The 22,613-nt window shown below is 40.6% G+C and overlaps 3 protein-coding genes across 3 annotated transcripts; 1 reads left to right on the forward strand and 2 right to left on the reverse strand.

The window, feature by feature from the left end:
- Positions 1-452: 452 nt before the first annotated feature.
- Positions 453-21,336, reverse strand: LOC122612733. The gene is given in 7 exon segments (XM_043786544.1): positions 453-1,743; positions 2,260-2,410; positions 3,971-4,233; positions 8,330-8,465; positions 9,520-9,728; positions 17,675-18,237; positions 21,175-21,336. Coding segments are annotated over 6 exon segments (1,245 nt in total). The 5' UTR covers positions 17,751-18,237; positions 21,175-21,336; the 3' UTR covers positions 453-1,333.
- LOC122612734 (acidic leucine-rich nuclear phosphoprotein 32 family member E) lies at positions 8,724-9,322 on the reverse strand. The gene has a single exon (XM_043786545.1). It carries the CDS (start codon positions 9,225-9,227, stop codon positions 8,772-8,774), a length of 456 nt encoding a protein of 151 aa, XP_043642480.1. The 5' UTR covers positions 9,228-9,322; the 3' UTR covers positions 8,724-8,771.
- LOC122612417 lies at positions 11,956-12,360 on the forward strand. Its single transcript, XM_043786020.1, has 3 exons — positions 11,956-11,998; positions 12,048-12,200; positions 12,260-12,360. Exons 1-3 carry the CDS (start codon positions 11,968-11,970, stop codon positions 12,358-12,360), a joined length of 285 nt encoding a protein of 94 aa, XP_043641955.1. The 5' UTR covers positions 11,956-11,967.
- Positions 21,337-22,613: the final 1,277 nt, after the last annotated feature.

Here is a 22,613-nt window from a genome sequence, read left to right on the forward strand (position 1 = left end):
AGGACAATTGCCGGCACGAATCTGTTCCCCGTTCGGGGTTTTCTGTTTTAGGTCAAGAGCGCTCACAATGGCTAAGGAGACACGAGGACACGCCAGGAAACAACAAAGGATGATTGCAAATGCCTTATACCCTGCTGAACAAATAAGCTATTTAAAGGTGTATGTATGGTCGTGGGGATTCCATTCAGGAATCGTTAAAGACTTTAAAGATGTCGGTTAAATAAATATAGTGGTATCACCAATCTCACCAGCTTATACTTACTGAAGTTTGTCTTCCATACAAACCAACGCACAACATGTACAGGGTATTCCGCAAGACAGAGCAGCGGCCTCGAAAATATGTTGGCAGTCACTTCCTTGGGGCAGTGCCAAGAACAATCAGGCAATCTAATTTGGTTTTTTCTTTTTTGCATTCTTTATTTCTTTAAAGACTTAATAACATTCATTATCCGCATATATTTTACGCTACACAGGGTTTTTGGCTTAAGTTGTCTATGGTTGGATATGATTTCGCTAGTAATGGTCTTAGTCTAGGTAACACTTAACAATCTGTTCATCGTTCAAGAGAGAAAAGGGTTTCTCAGCAGAGATATGCCGTAAGTTGTGCGCCATACATTTAAGTGCAGCAAAATCATTCAAATAAACATCACACATTCGATTATGGAAAGGTTCTTAAATAGGAAAATGATTCTTACTTTCTCCAACAAAAAGTTTGAACAAATTAAAATAATGTAATGTACTTTTTTGTTGACTTCGATGTGAGAAATGCATCGTAATATGACATATGACAATAATATTAAAATGGATTTACTTGTACCAAATACAGTATATTCTAGGATTTTGTTGGCTAGATTACATTCTAAGATTTAATTAAAACCAGAGCCTGTATCGAACATTTCTTATTTTCTTTCAATGGATTCAATGTGTACAGCTGTTATCCTAAAATTGTAATAGCTTACGAGTCTTAGGTTAGTTTCTTAAATTCTATGGCTTTGGCTACTTACTTGAGTTCATTTATACAGTTATGCGTTCCACTGAAAATATTTGACCGCCTCTTACTTTTAAAGCAATTTCTTAGCCAACAACTTTGAGCATTTTCCCTTAGACGACAAGCAAAAAGGCCAAAGAGGAACAACGACATTTCAATGCTTCACTAATAAATGTGTAATATATAAGTACAGTAGATTTACCGATATGTACATACACTAGTTAAGCGAGCCGCACACGCGGCGTATACTTGATGTGACAAAAATTGAAATATATGTACACAGAACTCAATGGGGTTTTAGGCCGAGTGGCTGGCTCCACTGTTCATTTGCTTCCAGGTTAATTGTTATCTACGCTGAACAGCCTTCTCGCTTAATTGGCTAGACAGGCGGCTCCTGTTGATGTTGCTGCTGTTTCCCGTGTTGCTGCTGTTGCCGCTGTTGATGTTGCTGCTTGTGATGCTGCCACGGCTGCCACGACTGCCAGTGCTCCTCTGACAGCAACATCCCTGCCCAACTGCCGGGCGGCGGAAGCTACACAGAAATGCTATTAAGACTGGCAGCGCGTAGAGGGAAATGCGTGCAATTGATTTGGAAGCTAATATGCGTGACCAGGGCACCGATGAGCCCCACATCGCCCCAAATGGCGCCACAGTTGCTCCACTTGCGCTGGACGAGGCTGCTGCTGCTGCTGCTGCTGCAGCTGCGGCCGCTGAAGTTGCTGCAGCAGGGCGGCGGCTCTTCTTCAGTTGTTTGTCTAGTTTGTGGAATCAGAGCGGGTAGAAGGTTGGATTGGTAGAGGGGATGGCAAATGGAGAGCGGTGCGGAATGTTGGCCACAACAGTGGCCCCAACTGTTGCTGATGCACTCGAACTAAACTGGGAATGGTATTCCAATTTTGATTGAGTTAACTTCAATCTTCTGATCCACCAAAAGCTAAATTCCTAATCTGATTAGCTTCAGTTAGTGAAATGCTTGAAACAAGTGTATTTCCATTCTTGTACTAAACGATGAATTCTACATATTAATTGAATGGTCTTAGATTATTAATTAAAAAAACGTTTAGGATATATTGTTTATGAAAACTTTTCCAAATTCACATATTTGAATTAAATAAAACTTGTTATTTTCAAAAAGAAATGACATGAATATGGAAAAAGATTCCTTTTATAAAATCTAATTTACTCTACTTTACGACAACTGCAATGGCTTTTTCTTGGAGTGCACAGTCCTTGTTGACCAACTAACCGCAGGATGATTGATGATCACTCACCTTCGACCGAGGACTGAGCCTTGTCCATGGACTGACGGGACTTGGACATGACCGTCTCCCGCGACTCCAGCACCGGAATCCTCTGGTGCTTGTCGCTCTCCACGCTTTCCTCGTTGCTCTGCCAGTACACGGAGGAGATTTTGGCGACACACTGCAGTCGGATTATGGCCGGGAAATGCAAGAACGAACGAGCAGGGAAAACTTTCATCAAATCTGTGTACATTGATAAATGTGTGGGGGGCTGTGGGAATTGGGGACCATGGCGGATTGCCCATTCTTTTGACGACGTAGTAAAAATTTTATGCTTTCATTAACTCCCCCCCTCCGCCCGTTTACACCCAAATAACCCGAAAATGACCCGCATACATCTCCGCAGCACACACACAAGTATGCACACCACTACACCAGCACACCCTGCGCCACCACATATGCAAACGTACTGTGACCCACACGGTGACCAACACGGAGGTCGTTGCACAGTGGATCCTCTAAAAACTCAGGTCCTCAAATAATATTTACATATCTTTTAATCCTACGGAAATGGAAACAACATGAATGTATGAAAGCGGAGCTATTGTATCCTTGTATTAATTAAATATTTACAAAAGAACTGATGTATACCGAATAAAAATACTCTATGATCGAAATGAACGAAGGTACAAGTATATGTTTTTTAATTTAGTTATAATTTACCAATTAGTCCTAAGATAGCCATGTGATCCAATATGATCCATTCGATATGTTCAGACATAGATACTACATGCAATAGAATGAAAAGTTTTGGAAAAGTTTCATGCAGATGGCTTTAAAGCTAATGGGCGGATCAAACGGACGAACATACGGATGGACAAACGGACGGACAAACGAACGGACAAACGGACATGCCTATATAGACTCGGCTGTTGATGCTGATCAAGAATTTATATACCGCGCAAATGTTTCCTGCGTTGGAACCTTCAGACGAAAATAAAAGTAAAAGTAACAAAATTGTGTAATTAATTCAGATTGTCTTTAACTGGTGTTAAACACCAGTTAACAAATATTTAATTAATTCAGAACTGTGAGTATTAATTAATGGTCGACTTCTTTTGGAACCACTGTGCATACTGGACATGTCATAAGAGCCCTTCATCTGCCTCCCGCGCTCGCATGAAATTTTGTGGCTTGTTCAACACACATTTGCACTCGTAGTGGTTTGGGTGGTTGGGTGGTTCAGTGGCCCGGCGGAGCGGTGGAGCGGATCAGCGGGATGTGATGGCCGGTGGGTGAGTGGCTGGCCAACTGGGTCCGAATGGATAATAATCAACATGAGCTGCCATGTTATATTGTCGCAAATTGAATCACAGCAACAGTGCGCTGGCAAATATGTATGAAATGGATAGCTGATGAATGTATCAATTTTCATGGGCTGTCCTTGTGCCCAAAAGCAGCTTATCGCACATCCTTGAGAGGAACTTTTATTGTGACCCTTAAATAGGGGACTCTTAACTTTAAACTAAAATTGTGTCATTTTGTATGTATTTATTGTATAAACTTTTTTTTAACTTTTTAATACCCATATAAACGTGATCTAGAAATGATCTAGATGTAGCTTATGCGTTGTACTTTTTCTAGAAAAACCACTGCATCATATAACTTCTCACATCCTATCATCATGCTTAGAAATGAAAGATTTTCCAACTCCATTGAGAAAAGGTCGCCACTAACTCACCTTAAGTTTCATGTCGCCATGCTTGAAATGTCATCCCTTCACCCGGAACTCCAGGCCCAGTCGGGCGACCTCCAGCCCCTCGCGGCCCACAACCAGGGGTTCATAAGGTCGCAGCAGCGAGCGGTTCGCGTGCATCCCGTTGATCAGCCAGCTGAGATGGCAGACCGGCCTGGAGGGCGCCGAAGTGCAATTGACGCGGACCATGTCGCCGAGTTGGTACCGCGGCTGTCCGCCGGTGATTTGTGGTCCGTGCTTCGGGGTCACTGCAAAAGCGGAAGAAAGCAGAGGCTTAGGATAAGGGGGATTACTCTTGGGTCATGGAGGGAATTCAGACAAACTTTGATTGTAGATTTTCTTATCAGATAGATTCTAAATTTCGCTTCATCTCTACAGCAAGTCCCGAACAATCACCGAGCAGCTGGCTAAAATAGCTATTCCAACTGAAAACTGAAAATATGGTGGCCAATGGCCAATACCAATGTTAGACATTGTTTTATGTATTGGTCTGCAAACGTTTGTATTTGACCACATTAAAGTATAAATTTAATATTATTTTGCCTGCTTGGGGGTTTCATTTGCCCATTTAAATTTTATTTGCTCCAGAAGCCAGCGTCTGAAAATTCCAAACAAGAATATCACAATTGCAATAACACAACCAAATTGCTCATTTCGCTGAAATATAAGCCAATTGTTCTTCGCTGAAACCGAAAAGAAAAGCAAACAAAACCGCATATCTAAAATAAAGTTGTTGCCAAACAAGATTGATGCTTAATTGGGTTTTAGTTTTCGGCCAAACTCCATACCCAGCTGTTAAGCGTGAGCTATCAGTTGTGCAATTAAATCAATTCCCATTCGCAACAAAGAGGACATGCAAATGCAAATGCAGTTTAAGCTCAACTAAAAGGGAAATAAAATATACGAGTATACGAAAATGTCCAAATGCATCTCCTCGGTGTGCAATCTTTGCACGTTATAGTTGCAATTGATTTGTATCTCTTTGCTGTTGTGTGCCTTTTGTGGGTCACACTGTTGGTCCTGGCCATGAAGTGCAGCTGCTGGACAGATGGCGATGGTGGCCCAAGAGGACAGCATCCTGCCCAAAAGGGGCAGGAGGGCAGAGCCATGTCTGCTGGCCCAACTGGCAGCCTGCCAATTGGGCCAAAAGCTGTGAAAATCGACCAAAACTAAAGCGAAACTTCAATTAAACATAATCGATAGTTCAGCATTGATGAAAAGTTAGGAAAATGAAAGGAAACTTCAACGTTTATCGCACAAAAGAATATTTCTTTGCCACTTTTTCATCTGTTTCTTAATAATGGCAATAATTGCTCCCGGACTTGGCCAAATACGAACCAAAGAAGATCGAGAAAATTTATAAAGGTTACACTGTGAATCAGTTTTGATATACATTTTGAATAAACATTTTTATTATTAAGATATGTTTTAATATGTTTTTAATCGTGCAGTATTAAGACATATTTTTGTTAATTGAAGTGCAGAAAAACTTAAATGGCAATAATCAGTCCTAGAAACATTAAACTAACTTTCTATCTCTCCAAAATATAGGATTTCAAACAGTTCAATTCAAACAATTCAATTTCACCTATTAAAGTATATAGAAGATTCAATACCAGGTGACTTTGTTTACAGTAGCGTGCTAAATAAGGTCAAACTAAATTGCTTTTCCCTTCCGGGCAAAATCCTCTGTGTTTTCTGCTATTTTTTCCTCCATTGTTCGGCTTAACCGAACTAAACTGCATAAATTATTATTTTCAGCGAATATTTTTACGCTCCCCTGACATTGATTAAGAGGTTGATATTTCGTGGCACTCCTTTTGCGATTTGCCCCCTTTAATATTTGCTTAACTGTTCAACATATTTTCCCTTGTCGTTGGACCGAGCGACTGGGGCTTATACATATCCCCTGTTGTGCTGGGCTCCAGTATCAATTGGTAATAATTGCTGGGCATTTTTATTCTTCAGCCGCCATTGTCCGGCTTTGTTTGCCTCCGAGGTCCTTCAGACAAGGGATCAACGTGGATCCAGTTTGTTTTGCTGGGGCCGTGCCCACGGGTTTTTCTTTGTGCCGAATTTGGACGAACAATGGATTCAATTGAGCAACTGAAACAAATATCTAAGTAAATCGGATGCCTAAATAAACTAACCATTTTTCACCATAATAGCTTTTTGGCCCACGCACCCACACAAAAAGGGTCAAGGGAGCGCAATTGATTGAAAAGCAACGAGTTGCTGGAACTTGTAGCCTTTCTTCTGTGGGTGGAAAATAAAGCTCACCAACGTATTTTTTTAGAAAAGGCTATAAATAAAAACATTTAATATGAAAAATAAATTCCTTGTCAATTAAATTAATATAACATTTTGTTACTAAAAAAAACTATATAACATTTAAATAATTAAAATATTAACGAAAGCGAAATGTAATTAGTTCCGTTATTTTTTTAATTGTTAGACAATGATGGTTTAGAATAACTGAATTTATTACCAATTCGGTCCAGTATTTGCTACATGTGCAACTGCATTTCTGAGAGAGATTACGTTTAACCAATTTGCCCAACCGGATGCGGCCATCATATGCAGCTGAACGGGGACGACAGCCTTTTCCGACCATTTACCGCGCTTTTCCAACTGGGGAAGCCCCGTTTTCCTCACACACACATTTTCAATTTCCGCGCGTACACTGCAATTATCGCATATGTTGACTCCCCAGTTGATGCTGTCTAATCCAAGGAAGTGGGTCAAATGCATTTGGCAGACGGAAAGGCTTTTCCCCCTAATTGCATGCTATTTTATTGGCCACAATGCAGATAATGGAACCAATCTATAATTTTAAGTTCGACAATTCAAATGAGATTTCCAGCGCACAATTTAATTGTACTAAATCCTTTATTTATGTGTTTCTTTTCCACATCCACTGCACCATATTTTTCCCACTTTTCGAATGCCTTCTGATGGCACTAATTTTATTTTCATTTTCCTGGCCCTGAAATTCATTAGGTTTATTGATCCGCAAATCGTCATAGTCATTATGGCTCTGATTTAATCCGCTTACATCTGAACCGAAGAGCGGCTTTCGTAACCAACCCAAGGGGAATTCGTTCTCTTCCGATTTTTCCCCATTAAAGTCTAATCGTAATTGAGTAATTTCCAGCTGAAAACGGAAGCTCTGATTGGTGGACTTTCGCCCCTCTCTCTGTTTCTCAGTCGAGGAAATATTTAGTTAGCCTAATTATGCGATATACCAATTTTGATAGCCTCGCACCGGAACAATCTCGACATTTCACTGGACGGAAATGAAGGTGAAGTTTGCCGTTTTCAAGCAATTTGGCTGACTGCTGACTGCGGTTGTTGTTAAACATCGTCCTCGAAATGGGGCTTACCATTTGGATATCTGGGTCAGATGTGTCGATATCCCACGCACCAAATCCTCTTCGAGGATAGATGGATGATTCTGGTTGGATTAGCCTACCATGTTTGTTTATGATTTGATAATAAGAGTGCACCTTTAACACCTACAAAGTTTGTTATTTATTTATTAGTTTTAACTCTCTTTTTACATGGTTTTCTTTCTGTTCCGATCCAATTTAAGCTTATCTTAAAGACCTCGGTAGAGAATCCTGCTCGTATTCCACTTGTATTCTAAGTTTTCATCCGCAACAGTTTTTCATATTGCGTTCGGCCATATTTTTACGCCATGTTTGGTTGGATTGCGCAAAAATTTCAAATTAAGTTGCAGACCGGCCGAAAGAGAAGGAAGATGGCGAGGGAAAGAGAAAGATGTAGACCGAGTCTGGCGCTGGGCAAAAATCCCGAGCTGTAGTGAGCAACAGAATTGCATCACGTACATGGGCAATTTGCCAGTGGAATACGTACAATACAAAGAACACACACACACACATTAAAGCTCTGTGTCGACCAGGAAAAAGGATGGCCGAAATCCTTTCGCTCCCTTCACCTCGCCATCCCTGTCTCTGTTTCCCTGAGCCCGCTGGCTTTTTTGGCACAGGTTTTCTCCCCGAGAATTTGTAAATCGCAGCGAGAAACAATGCCGGGCATAAACTAAATAAATGTGAAATATTTTATACATTTTCGTAGAGGGTCAGAAAGGGACAGGGTGTTGGACAGTGAGAGAGACAGAGTGGCTTGTGCGAGAAAGAGACAGCTATTGTTGCTCAATAACAGATTACTTTTCGTCGCTTAGTTCCCTTGCTGCAATTAATCTTAGCGCTTTTCTTCCGCCAAGTTCTAGCCGTCCCTCTCTTTCTTCCTGAAATGTATCCATCCTGTTTTCGCCTTGCGCCCTCTCTTTCTCTGGCAAGTTTTTTGGCCACTTTCACTTACCCACAACAATCATGTCCTCGTGACCGGAAACCGTCTGAAACGAAGGCGCCTCGCCGGACACCTCGCAGCGATATCGGCCAGTTGACTGAAGGCTAACTGAGCGCAGGACAACGACCACGTCCGTCGAGTTTTGTAACTGCAAGAAAAACGCAAGGAAAACAGGGTCACTAAGCGCAGAGACAAAAGTGAAAGCGCGTAAACAAATGAGAACTCAATGGGACTTGTTTCTATGAAACAGAACCTGTATATTCCTAAAAAGGTAACACTATAGTAAAATGTAATTTAAATGTTTAATACAAATACATAGTCGACTTCCTTAACTAAAAGATAGCTCTTGAATAAATAATTGAGCACTTAACAATACGGGGTATATCCAGTAACATACTCTAATTAATATTATTCTTCAAATTTTATTAATGTAATGCATCTGAAAACCCGGTATCTAAAATATCCAGCCTAAATTTGAGTTGGTTTTTGGAGCATTTTCGTCGCCATCATCCGCGTCCTTTTCATCGTATTCATTCTCTTCGTCGTCTCCCTCCTCCTCTTCCCCCTCATAATCATCATTATCGCCATCCTCCTCCTCCTCTTCCTCGCCAAGGATCAGCTCGGTCAGGGACTCCAGCATCTCCCCAAGATCCTCGTCCTTCACGGGCATCACTTCATCTATGGATTCAGCAGTGGGCGAGACGTGAAAGCTGCGCATCGAATTTCTGAATTTAATGGCATCCTCGAGGTGCAGGATGCTTAGATCCTCCTTGTTGCTTAAGTTCCTTTCTATTGTGTCGCTCATAGGCTGGCGAATCTGGTCAGCAATCACACGGACGACGTCCTCGTGATCGATGGGCGGCACCGACTCCTCCAGCGATTGCACCAATTTTGACTTTCTATTGTTCATTTTAAGCCCTGCCAAAATCTAATGAAATAATTTTCAAGAACCATACATTCTAAAATTTCAAACCTAACAATTAATTCTAGGGATTCTTTAAAAGCTGTTATTTGTATCTGAAATATTGTTTTCGACTAGCAAGCACAAAATGATTTTCCAAATATATCTAATCTATAATGAATAGCAAAAAGTGTAGTAAATTCTTAAACAGATTTTGTAATACATTTATGATATTGTTTTTAATATTTTGGAATTTATAATTTATGGGGAGTCCCTAAAAGCCACTGTAATTACTACTTACCTCAACATCCACTCCTGGAAGCGGGAAAACCTGGCCCGGGGGCATGTCCCTGGGCACATAGCGGTAGAACTCGAAGCCATCCTTGTACCACTTCACCGAGTACAGTGACTCCCCGTCGAGATCGAACTTGCAGCCGAGCACGGCGTCCTCGTGGCGCATAATGTGCTTGGGGATTTTGATTTCGGTCATTGTCAGGCATTCCACGGATGCTGGAAGACAAAAAGCGGAGGGAGACAAAGAGTTATTTGCTTGAAATTCAGACATAGTATGTGCGACTTTAATAGGTCCTTAGTCGTGGGCTGGCTTAGCGGTTTCAATGCCAGTGGCAGGACATAAATAACTTGCAGCAAGTGCATAAAAGTCAAGGAAATCGAAGGAAAGGCCTCCCCACTCACCGTACTCCAGTGTGGCAGAAAGGCCGCCCCCAGACTAGAACAATGCGCTTTTGTTTTGCCAACACAATGGTTAGTTGGCTGGCAGAGAAAGTGAACGCGACTAACTTGAGCAACGTGTCCTGGTTGGAAAGTTCTTTCCCAGGCAAAGATGCTGCCTGGGTGCTGTGTGCTGGGTGCTGGCGGTGGAAAAGCTCTTGGGCCTCGGCAAAGTATAACTCAGTGCTCGAGACAATGCTGCAGAGAAATGAAAAGTTGCCAACTTATTTAACAGCCCAAGACAATGACGGAAAACTGTGTGTACTACGCCCGCCGCTCACAACTGGGCGGGCAATTTGGGTCACGCAAATCGAGATATGAAATTAATATTGCAGCTCTAAAATGAGCAGTCGGAAAGTAGGGCAATCCGTGGCAGCGAAGTGGATTGTGCTGCCTAAGCCATCCCAGAGGAATATAGAATGTGCCTGGCTCTGTACAAATCTTTATATCTATGCGGGTTGAAATGCTTCTTTAAGAACATTTCAACATGGGCAAAATGGGTACAAACAAAGTAAATATTATTATTAAAGTAAAAAAGCTGGTAAATTAAATTTCTAAAATAAATTAAAGAACTAAAAAATGCCAACTTAAAGTGTGTTTAATTTAGTTTTTCTAAGCCAAACTACCATTAAAATATATTTTCTTATGAGAGGCCATGTTCGGTATTGGCTTGTTGTAATGTCATTACCAAACAAATGTCCTCAATTCAACAATTCTTATTTATTCCTCACTTTCAAAGGCTTTACTCTACTCTCAATTTGAATGTCTTGCGTCACAAAAGACAAAAGGGTAAATTAACTGAGACCTTTACTTATTCACCCCTTACACTAATGTAATTCTGGAATCAATTTATACAATTATATATAACTTTCAGCGCCATGTTTGAGCTCAATCAAAGCCATGGCAAACAAATATTCTCGCTGTCGAATCAGAAATAGAATTCAAAGAAAATCCCACTCTCAACATTAAGTCCGTCAACAGCTTTCGAGGTTTATTTTTGGACGGGCTCACAAATAACAAAGCAATAATGTTTCAAAATACAAGTGTTGCCGGGTCGCAAGACAAAAGTGACGTGTGCCCAAATATAGGGCTCAATTTAATTGCCCAAAAGGATGAGGCATCATGCGTTTTTTCAAGAAGCTTTAGATTGTGTCTTTACAGGGTACTAAATGTTTGAGCTCGGCCAGTTTTCCGATTTCATGCTTTCTGTGGTCGTTAAACCAACGTAGCGACAAACAAACAAGCAGAAAGCACAATGCACAAAGGCAGAAAAAAGAAAAAAGAAAAAAGAAAAAAGAAAAAGAAGAGCCGCCGCCATTGAAGCCGATGACGACGTAGATGATGATGGGGCAAATGCTGGGCTACCGGGAAGTGGGCGTGGTGCTGCTGCCACGCCCTTCCGTGGGCTTTGCCCCTTTGAGTGCATTTCCGCTTTGCGGCGGCGACGGCGGCGTCGGCGTCGTTTGAGTTCTTTTTTTCCGGCCGGTGCGTGGCTGCGCTTTGGCGGACACTTTGTGCAATCCACGAGTGTATTTCGCTGTGTGTGTGCGGCTTAAGTATAATTTAGCATTTTGCACTCTCCAGTAGTTTGTTTACTGCTGCTCCGTTGGCGGTAGACAAACAAAGTGCGTTGCCAAAAGGTTTCCATCACACAAAGGAGCGCCGACACTGGAAGGCTCCTCAGTGCTCCTTTTTCTTCGCGAAGCAAGAGAATTTTTAAGGAACCACTACGAAAACATCCTTGAGGCACAACAAAGTTCTAAGGAGCTTTAGCCGGCCAGTGACTTTAAGGAATTCTCACTTGTTGTGCATTTTTAAGCTCACTTTAGAGCCACTGTGAAATTTAAAACGAAATAATTGCGAACGTTTTGGTTAAATTGCGTGTTTTATGGTTCCATAATATTCCAGTAAATGTACTTTTAAACTTAATGTGTAAAATCAACCATAACGCTTCTGATTCCACACCATAGCCAAATTACCAGATTTCCAATTATTATTCCATTTCGAATGTTTCGATATGAAGGCTTGTTATTCAATTCTTCTGTTTGGTTGGCTTGTAAAAGTTCTTTGGTTTTCAATAATCTGTTTCTTTTGCAGCTTTCAGTGGGACAATTGCTCGCAGTGATATAGCAAATTGCGTTCTTGATTACAATCCAATTTGTGTTGTACATGAGGACTGCGGTTTCACACTGAATAGCAAATGCTTGTTAGACTTGCATAAAAAGTTTATTTATAACAAAAATCAAGCGAGTGGGTTAGAGTAGAAATGTACAAATTAAACAATAAGTATTTATTATATGTACTTGCAGCTTTTGAATCATTTATAAGTGGACCTTGTCCAAAGGATAAAAAACGGTGCCCATACAAAAATTATTTAGCAGGAAAAACGTTTGATAATGTTTCCAAATAAAAAAACTAATTCAAATACTAAAATAATTGTCAGAAATATCTTTTTTTTTTGATAATTGGACTTGTTTTTAAATAAGTCTTTTAGACTTAAAGTCTTTTTTAAATAAATCACTGTGTGCTGTTCACAGTGTTCCACGTAGTAACAATCCGCACCATAACGAGTAATACACAAATCGAAAGGATCGAACTAAAGAGATTGCCTACCTATATAAAGTTATATGGTTCTGGAAAAAAAGCGATGAAAGTGTTAAAGTACACAAAATAAAATAGGGCCTGATTCGGATGGTGACATCATCCACAGAATTTCGAAAAAATTCGTGTTAAAAAGACGTGTCGAATGACACCTTATTTGTCAAAATCCGACGTTCAAAATATTCCCAAAACAATACTTTGAAAAGTTTTCCAAAAAGAACTTGATTTTCGGTTTCTTTTTACCTGTTGGACTGTCTGCATCAAAACATTGTATTGAGAAACATTCGTTCTAAAATTTTTAGAAAAACATCAGACCCTGGACACCATAAATATTTCGTTGAGCCGAGCCAAATACCTAAAATTTTATATATTGTTTATTCTTAGCTAATAAGCAAATAAGTAAAATGTATGTATTGTATATTCCCAGTTGAAAAAAAATTGTTTTTCGCCACAAGAGTTGATACAACAACTATTAAATGCTGCAGGTGCTATCGTCACTAGTTTATAGCTCGTTAAGAGGTGTTTTTGTTGAATTATTTGTTTGCCCAAATCTGTGTGTTGCTTTTGAAAATTTTCAAGTGCGCAATTGTAGGCCTTCAGCAGCTAATTAATAAGACAGAAATGGGAAAGTTTTGTCATTCAACTTAATTGAGAAGAGCCAATGCCAGAAAGCCAAGTTAGGATTGTGCGCCTGACGCAGCCGGAAAGTTTTCCATTTGATGTCGTGTAAACGTCATAGATATGGCCGAAAAGGGATCACTCAGCACTTTCTGCGGCTCACCTTAAAACGAACGAAGCGTCACAGACGAAAGTTTGCTACTTAATTATGGTTGATTTTTAAATGATTTCATTTGCCACCCGAGGGCAACAAATGTCAACCACAGACAAAAGTTATCCGCCTCCATTTACCGAAATGAGTTTCTTTTTGAGGTTTAGTTGTGCTCGAAATCTAATTCAATGTTAGGGGGAGCCCAAAACTGCCGGGGATGGGTGTCAAGTGCAGAACTTTGCTGCCAAAGTTTAGCTTTGCATATCATTATGGTTCTCTGATGGGGTGAGCAATGTCCTTAGTAGCCTAAATATTGTGCCAGGGGGTGCTCTTCATAAGTAACTAATGAACTTTTCAAAGTTTGAGGGCGGTCGCTTTTAAAGAGCGAACTTGTCGGGCATATCAATTAAATTCATCTGTATGCACAAATGATTTTTTTCAAATTGGCAGTTTCCTTTCGAACAAACAAATAACCAATTATTTGAGGGGTGCGATAGAAAATTTGAAATAGCATATTTTGAAATGCTCCTAGTTTAGTCACAAATACGCTATACGCTATATGGAATTTTGCTTTAAAACGACACAAAGCAAAGATACCAGAGAAATAATATTTGGCATAGAACGCATTTTGCAGTCAAATGACGAGGATACTAGCTCACTGAAGCGGATTGGTTACACAATGCAAACATTGTGTATCAATCTCGGCACTTGTTTCCCCTTGATCATTCGGAAAATAAGTCCGGAAAATTCTGTGCAAAGCAATTGCAATTTTCAATTCACATCTGACTGTCACACGAGCTCAACTCAGCTCAGCCTGGATTTCACTCCCCCATTTCGCTCCTCCTCCTCCCATCAATAAAGCTGGCAACTGGCAAATGCAAAATGCAATTAATTTTATTAGAGTCCATTGAAAAATCGGCCCACAGAAGGGAGGCCATTGTGCGGAAGGTTGCAAGCCAAGAATTTACGGCCCGGCCAAGGCTTCACTTACAATGCAAATTTTTCCAGACAGCACAGAGGAGACAAGGAAATTATGATGCGGCTGGGCTCGAGAGCTTACCCATGGGTTTTCAGGGGCTGTGGGCGGCGTTGCGGGTCCGGATACGGAGCCTTGAGCAAATAAAGATGTTTTTCCAATGTTTCGCAGACGCCAGCAGCGTCAATACGCATCAATCCCCGCCTGCATCCTCCGATTCCGCAGCTTCACCATAACCACTCTTCCCAGCCAAGTCAGTCGCCTAGAACGTGCTTAATCTGCAATCAGAGGCGGAAGTTGGTCTCCCCCTCTTAAGCCGTCTCCTCCTCCTCCTATCGCCTCCTCCGTCTGTCTTTCTGTGTAGTTTAGAGTCCGGTCCCCTCTTTATTTCAGCTGCAGTCTCAGTCTCAGCCTCGACGCGATACCCTTAGAAAGGGTATTGTAATTTGAGCCTCGAAAGTTATCCTTTCTTCTTTTTACATTTTATAATAAGGATTCTTTTACTATATATTGTTGCCCACTGCCTGGCACATGTATTATGCAACTGTTAAACCAAAAGCATTCTTTTTATACTTTTGACTTGATTGCAATCCATTTGTATGAATATACATACATTTGGATGCATGTAGATACCGCTTAGAAAGCAGATCATTGTTATCCGATCCTTTCCCTTAAAAACTATCTCAAGAGTATTAAATTCTTCGTTGCGCTTAACGTTTTCCACCTCCCTTTGACGACTAGTGCATCCTCGTTGTCCTGGTCGTTGTCGTTGTCATTGCAGTGGGAAAACGGGAGCACGTCTGCCACTCCCCTTGGGCGGCCCGACGCCCCTTAACCCCTTCTGGCCACCAAAGCCAACAGCTCCCAGTTGTCAGCTCAGCTCAGCTCAACTCAGTTCAGTTCAGTTTTTGCTGCATTGCAGGCGCACTTTCATTTGCATATTTCGCAAAAAGAAGGAAAACGGAGGGAAAACAAAAAATATATGCCATAACGTAAGGGGAAAGATGAGAGATGCTAAAAACTTGGCAACAATCGATCGAATCCCATTGAGTCTGTTTCTTGTTAGATGGTTAATCGCAGGGCGCATAAAGTCACAAAGTTGCGATATCGACTTGACTTAAAAGAATTTTGTTACAAACTTACGACTGACATTTGTCAGCTATGCGAAATGCACAATGTGCGACTGCTGTATGGATTACAAACTTAATCCTTCGACATTTGTGTGTCAACAAATCCATTCATTATGCAGGGGCTATATTATTCCATATAATTACCTCCAATTGAGTTAGTCATCAACCCGAAATAACTACTGCACAAAATTAATCAGGCCAAGATAGGTCGTATATCAAAGGGACATGCATAATGCACTTTATTTTCTTTAATTAGAAAATCAATTAAATTACTCCAGCCAGGCACAGCTGGAATAATATAATTAATGTTCACATGGCCTGACAAGCGAAATAATATCAAAGATGTCAGTGCAAAAGTCGCCAATTATGCCTCACATGCATACACATAAATAAATTGACGAACTTTAATCATTAATCATTAATCATAGTACTGATTGCCAAAAAAATAGGATATTAATTTTATTAACAAAGAATGCCTACATATGCTTTAAATATAATGTCAAATTGCTGTCATACCTTTGTAATATAATTACGAATAGACTTTTATAGGGGAATTCATAAGAGCGAGTTCAACCTTTTTACTATTCATGCTGATGGCCAATAAGCCGACACGTAAGCCGACAATCTGTTCGCACCTCCCCACTTCGGACCCTCGATGGGCCCTCAAGAACACTTTAACTCAGCCTAATCGCTGGGAAAGGCACTTAATAATCCTTATAGGTATTTATGATGCCCTAGAAAGCGGGCGAAATCTTTAATAAACTCCACTCGAAGGCACCTCGAGTGTTTGCCGTCTGCAGGAACTTTCATTAACTGAATCAAAGGGGATATCGGAAGATATTCGAAGTTTGGGGAGTGCTGAGTGTGGGAAAAGCGGGAAAAGAGGGGAGTGCGTGTCGCTCAACATTAGTTTCATGTGCTGCCAATAAATGTGTACTTCCCTCAACATCGGACATCGGTGCTCGGTGCTCGGTCTTTGTTAGTTACAATTTGGCCAGAAGTGTGCGCCACGTTAACTTAATTTCATTATTTGTTGCTCGCTCCCAGTTTGCCCAATTTTTTCCCCTTGTGCGGCATGCGTACGTGACCCCATAATAGGAAAATAAGATTTCTATCTATAATTCAGGCGGCGCTCGCTCAAACCCAAGTCGGCTAAGTGCCCGCAAATAATAATCATTTCAGTGTCCCCGTTTGTCTAGACAGAAATTGTATTTGTCAGTCATTATTATTACTTCGCTCTGCTGTCGCAATTGAGCGTGGAAGGAAAGCTAAGTTAAATAGTAAACACGGATCTGCCGCAGAAACTTTTTTGCTTTGACAACCCTGCCGCAAAGGGAAGCGGAAGCGGAAACGGAAATGGCAAAAAAAAACTTGAGCATGTTTATTTATTTAATTAAATGCGGCAGCAGAAAAGTTTCACTGGTGTTTCCTATACATAGAAATATATATTTTTGTTTTTTGCTCTGCCACTCGGCAATCAAGCTAATTAAGTTGAAGGTTTTCGCACACACACAAAAAATTAATATTAATAAAATGTATTAATTGCGGTGGGCGCCAAAAAAGGATGCGCAAGTAAGTGAATTCAATTTATGGTTCAGTCATCCGCAAGTTTCGTTAGCTGTAATAATGGGGAGTCATTCAAACTGATATCCTTTTTCAGCAAAAACTAAAACCATTTTCCGCTCCATGAAAAAGAATCAGTCGTTTTAAATTGTGGTCAGTAATAAAAGTATTGTTAATATTCTGCTGCAAACTATAGTAAGTAGTAGTATAGTTCTTCCTAACCCCTTTATCATTTGAAGAGGATATTCAGGGCCTTCAGTAAACCCCAATCGACATCTTCATTTTGCCCGCAAATCAAAAGTCTTCTGCTAATTCTCCCTTGTGGTTAACCGCGACTTTCGCTTGTTTGCCAGTTAATTTTGTTTAGTTTTTGCTCAGCAGTTTGTAGAACTTAATTAAAAATAAATAAGAGGCGTGGGTGGCAGTAGCAAACTTGCTGTTTATTAAAGGCTTTGCGAGGTCTTGGGAACTGAAGGGATTTTCAGGAAGGATTTATCCCCACGACCTGACTGCCTTGACTTTGCGCATGACTTTCTGAACTTAACAAAGTCTTGACAGACTCTCGAGTATCGATTATTAAATGAATTTCAAATAAGTTGTCTCGCAGAGGAACACGTGGTTATGAATTGCATTTAGAAGGAACAAGTGTGTAGATTTCTCGGATTAATAGAAGCTTCAAACTTACCGAAACACAGCTGGAGCAGCAAAAAGATGAGGGCGCCATAGGCTAATGAATATCGACAGTTTGTTGCAGGATCCATGCTGTGTTTTCTTTTTACGCTCTGCGTTTTCCTGTTAGTTGCTTCTGCTAAAACTTTAGTTTTTCAATTTGTTGCGGAATTTTCGGTTATTTTTCTTGTCCATGCTCGCGCTTTTCTATGTTTGCCTTTGCTTCGTTTGCGTTTTCTTCTTGTCTCATTTGTGCAATGCAATAAATTTCCCTTGACCGCCAACGAGGGAAAGCGTCAACCAATTGCTTTTCTTGTTGTTTTGCTTGTCGCTGTCGCTGTCGTTGGCTTATTTATATTTATTTTCCATGAGCTCGTTGCTATTTGCTTTTCCTATTAAGCATTCGCCCACACAGAGACATCTATGGCCAGTCACATTTACATGTTATATCCTGCCACTATTTGTATTTGTCTCACAGTCTCGTTTCCTATTTCGGTGTAGTTTCCTGTTTCGTTATTTTTTGTGTCTCCCAACGCACTGAATTTAATTGAAATATCAGCAAAACTCGCCTAAGACCATCTGAAAATAGAATAAATAATAAAATGTAGAATATTTATCTTGGTCGAAGCTCGGTTTTGTCATACAATTAAGTTGTTCTATTATTATTTAATCCTTGGCCAGAGTGGTTTGATTTGCGTATAATAGCCTATATTGGTACCAGGAAAAGTCATTTGTCATTTTCCTGGCTTCTATTTTTGGCTGCCAATTAATGTAACCGGTATCCACTTCTGGGCCTCTGACATAAATATATTTATATATTTGGAAGCCCAAAGCTATTTTAATACCCACATTTTTGGACCTGTGTTGGCATTTGCCTCTGTAAACCTCCGTACAGCACTAAATATTTATGCTTGGTTGAACCAATATTTTATAGAAATGGGATAGTCATTATATTCCAACCAACTCAACTCGTATATACTTATTCCCAATTCAGCGAACATTGCACTACAGAACTAACGCAATCGTTATACATATTTGTATATGGAAAGTAGAAATAGAGTCTCTTTTTATAACTTTTTGGACCATTTTTGTAAAGCAATAAAACTGCTAATAATCCTTTTAAAAATAATCTTTTTAAACTCCTTTTATGAGTATTTAGAACGCACCTTCTGAACTTCAACTTTTTGTCATCATATATAATTTCAAAAGCTATTTTGAATTGCGAGTTGCCTGAATACTGCACGTAATTTTTGCAATTCGCACTGACTAAATCGTCTCCATAGCTCAACATTCCAGTTGCCAATGTCCTGAAGCCAACAAAGACAGTCGCTTACAATTGTCATTGCATAGAAACAAGAAACCAAATGAATTAATCATACAATTTATGGCCAATAACTGTTAATTTGAATTAAATGCCCTCCGAAGCGAAGGCCCAAAGGCAAAGCCCACAGTTCAGACCCAAAAATCATTGAGCAAAGGCATAAATTAACAATACGATTGTATGGCCCGAAAATGTGTAATTGTTCTCGGGTAGGCAGAATTAAATTTGCATAAAATCAATTAAAACCAAAAACTCTCGGCAAGCATCCGAGGCACTTGGGGGAAAAATCTGTGAAAGCCTTCTGGGCAGAAAGTTTTCCGAAATCATGTTTTGTAATTAGAGGCCATGAATAATTTTAGCACCTTGTTGTCATCTATTTTAAGAGACACGCATACACCGAGTCACATGTCGAACGGTGAGTGGCTTATGCAAAATAGTCGAGTCGGACCCTGAGCGCACACACGCTGCGTATACTTGATGTTGGCTCCTGAGCCGAGTCTTTTGCATAATTAATTATGTGGCAGGCCTGGTACTGGCTTGTTAAATATGCAAATATTCGGAGAGCAAGGTCTAAGCGGACTTAGACGCCGCAGGTCACTCACATCTTTAAAATCATAGCTCCTAGATTTCCCAACTTAAATCCATTTTGGTTAGAATTCCCCGTTGGAAGAGCGCTTTAAAAAGATTTGCCTATGAGGCCATGTCCAATAGCTCGTTGTAACACACACAAACACACTTTTCGGGGGCGACGAAGAAGAAGGGGCATATTGGGGCTTAAGCGCCTCCAACGAGAGCTCTCCGAGTGCCGTATGAAGAATTGACTGAATGGCCATACGAGAAATGCCTCACTGACTGACTGACTGACTGAATGCCTGACTGACTGAATGACTGGCATTGCCCTCTGCGTGCCAGTGTGTGTGTTACCCATTGTGGGTATTGCCTCGGTATGTGTGCGAGTTCTGGGGCCTTGAACAGCCCTTGACGTTGGTGCTGTGGACCCCAGAATGGCTTTAAAATTTAAGCCACAACTGTGCTATGCTATTAAAACATCTGCAAGCATAAAAACATAAATTTTGAATTTTAAGATATTCCAATTATTTAATTTGAGCTATAAGAAGTAACAAAAAAAAGTAACTTAGTTTTTTTTCCTTACATTTTAATAGCATTCGAATTTTCACAAACTTTTATCGAGCAGTCAATCACGTTCTAAAAATATGACATCATCTTCTTGTCATCATAATAAATAAGAAAAGTATCTGCCAAGACCTGCACCATTAAATCCAGAGCGTATGAGATAAATTACATGAAACTGGAAAATATGTTCCCCCCAATAACGAGGGTGGTAATCTTTTTATTTATCACAATATTTGAGTTTTAAGTGTCAATTGATAAGGCCATAAGGGTCAGCGAGCCGTGGAGCTGACCTCTGGCAGAGTTTCGCCATTTAAGAATGTGCTGGTAGGAGTTTTCTTCCCGCTTCCTTGGTTTTCCCCCCGACTCGCCCTCAACTAAATGAGACTAATGAAAGGCCATAACTCAAAGACCGGACAGAGAATGTCCCAGCTCGGCGACTCAAATTAATTGGCATTGTACGGGCATTTCATATATATGGCGGAAAATGGAGGTGTCCACACGTCTGTGGTCAAAATTATAGGGTCTATTGTGTCGTATTTTCCTGTTAACAGGTTTTAATGCAACCAGCTTTAATCTGGAATAAGTTAGTGTTGACTGGTCAATTTAATTTACAAGTTTCCTTAAGTAATGTGTTCATCATAGCTATCACCTACCAAAGGACTAAGGATTCATGATATAATCATGTTTAAATAATGTTTATCGTGTTAAAAAATAAATAAAAAAACCAGCTAAGCCTCGTAAGCCAAGTTTACAGTTTAGCAACAACTTCTGGTTAGTCGATATTATTGTGTCCTTGGCTGTCCCTGTCCTGGCCCGTAGTGTATAGCTGTTGGCCCGTATCCGGCTATAGAATTTCATAATTATAATAATTTATGTTGACACCTGAGGCGTGTGCACAAATTGAACTGGCCCCCAGGTCCGCGCCAAGTTAATAAAACTTTAAGTTACAATTTGTGTGTTGCTACGTTTGTGTGTGGGTGTGCTTCGCTCTCTATCTATCTATCTGTCCTGGAAAATCCCCGAAGAAATATGAGCGAAGTTGTATGTCGCATAATACTCACTTATTGCCGGCGATGCCTTTCTTTTGTCTTTGGCTTAGCTCTATTTTTCCAGAGAACTTTAGAGAACTCCAGTGGGATGGCGTTTTTGTGGGCGACACTGTTTTAGCCAAGTTTACCTTTCGCTCTCTCGCCGTTTCTGTTTTGCACTGGCGCTGGCCCACGTGCATAATAATAACAAATGATTGGTTGTCACGCACGTAACGGTACTTTCGTTCATAATTTATGCATTTTAATTTGTCAAACTAAGTAGGAATGGATGGAAAAGTTCCACTCGCTGATGAGAACAAATTCGTGGATTTCAACTGGGGAGGATTAGTTTTCTTTTCTTTCACCCAACTGCAGTGGACTTAGTTTGTTTTTCCTTACTTTCGCTTACATTTTATTCATAATTTGCCATCTCACTGCAGCACAAGCACACACACACCCTCGCAAATGAGACACTCACACAATCGCACGTACGCACGAGTGTCCTCGGTTTTATCGCGATTTCCAGGACTCGGGGACTGGAGCAAGCTGGAGTGGAGAACGGAGACGGGAGAATCGAGAACGGAGAATCGACAATCGAGAACTTTGCCGCCACACGGACTTGTGTCGCCTTCGCCAACCACACAGCACCAATAACCGACCAAGACTAAAAGCTTCGCTCTCCTTATTACCTGGTTTTTACTTGGCGCCCAACACGCACACCCCCGCACACCCCTGCACACCCCCGCACACTCGAAAACACACACGAGCCAATTCCCGAACTGAAAAACGACGACCGGATATCAGGATAAAAAGCGACCAGAACGCACAAACTGGTTCGCATTGTCTGAGGTTGCGAGTTACGACCGTGAGAGAGCTCTCTCTCTCTCTCTCTTTTTGTCCGGAAAGAAAGTAAGAGAAGGCGGGAGAGAGCTCGCGGTTGGTTTGTTTCAATTCCATATTCCACATATGTAATTTAACAGCTATGTTAGCCCAGCTAACATTATGGATGTTATGGCTTGGGCAGCAGAAATAGTGGGAAGTTTTCAGCTCAGCTGAATCTTAACAGCAGCACAACAGAATGCAAATTTGAGGCAAGCTGAAGATTGCGATTTAAAATTCATCATCATCATTAATAAAGGTATTAGTTACTTTTATGCCATGATTATCTGGAGATGCATTTGGAAACCTAGAAGTAATGTAGTGATATTTACGATTATATAATCACTAGTACTTAAGATCCTTCAGCAAATAAAGCAAATTAGTAGAACTTTCTTCGCTCAAATACTCCATCGCTTGCCCCTCCAAATAAACCCAGAGATGATGTTCGTCAAATGCCTAGTTAAGTCCCGCAGAGCCTGCACCAACAGCATTTTCTATGATACGCACATAACATTGGTAAACAACGAAAACAATAGAAACAAGTGGAAGAACAAGGAGCAGAACAAGAGGAAGTCGGAGCAGTAGGAAGTAGG

The sequence above is a fragment of the Drosophila teissieri genome, chromosome 2R (assembly GCF_016746235.2).
Source record: "Drosophila teissieri strain GT53w chromosome 2R, Prin_Dtei_1.1, whole genome shotgun sequence".
Classification (NCBI taxonomy): domain Eukaryota; kingdom Metazoa; phylum Arthropoda; class Insecta; order Diptera; family Drosophilidae; genus Drosophila; species Drosophila teissieri.

Excerpts from the sequence above, each read along its gene's own strand:
- LOC122612734 (XM_043786545.1), bottom strand. The coding sequence starts at position 9,227 with ATGAACAATAGAAAGTCAAAATTGGTGCAATCGCTGGAGGAGTCGGTG.
- LOC122612417 (XM_043786020.1), top strand. The coding sequence starts at position 11,968 with ATGAAGGCTTGTTATTCAATTCTTCTGTTTG. Across the intron at positions 11,999-12,047 it reads TTATTCAATTCTTCTGTTTG|CTTTCAGTGGGACAATTGCT; the intron begins GTTGGCTTGTAA and ends TTTCTTTTGCAG. Across the intron at positions 12,201-12,259 it reads TTATAACAAAAATCAAGCGA|CTTTTGAATCATTTATAAGT; the intron begins GTGGGTTAGAGT and ends ATGTACTTGCAG.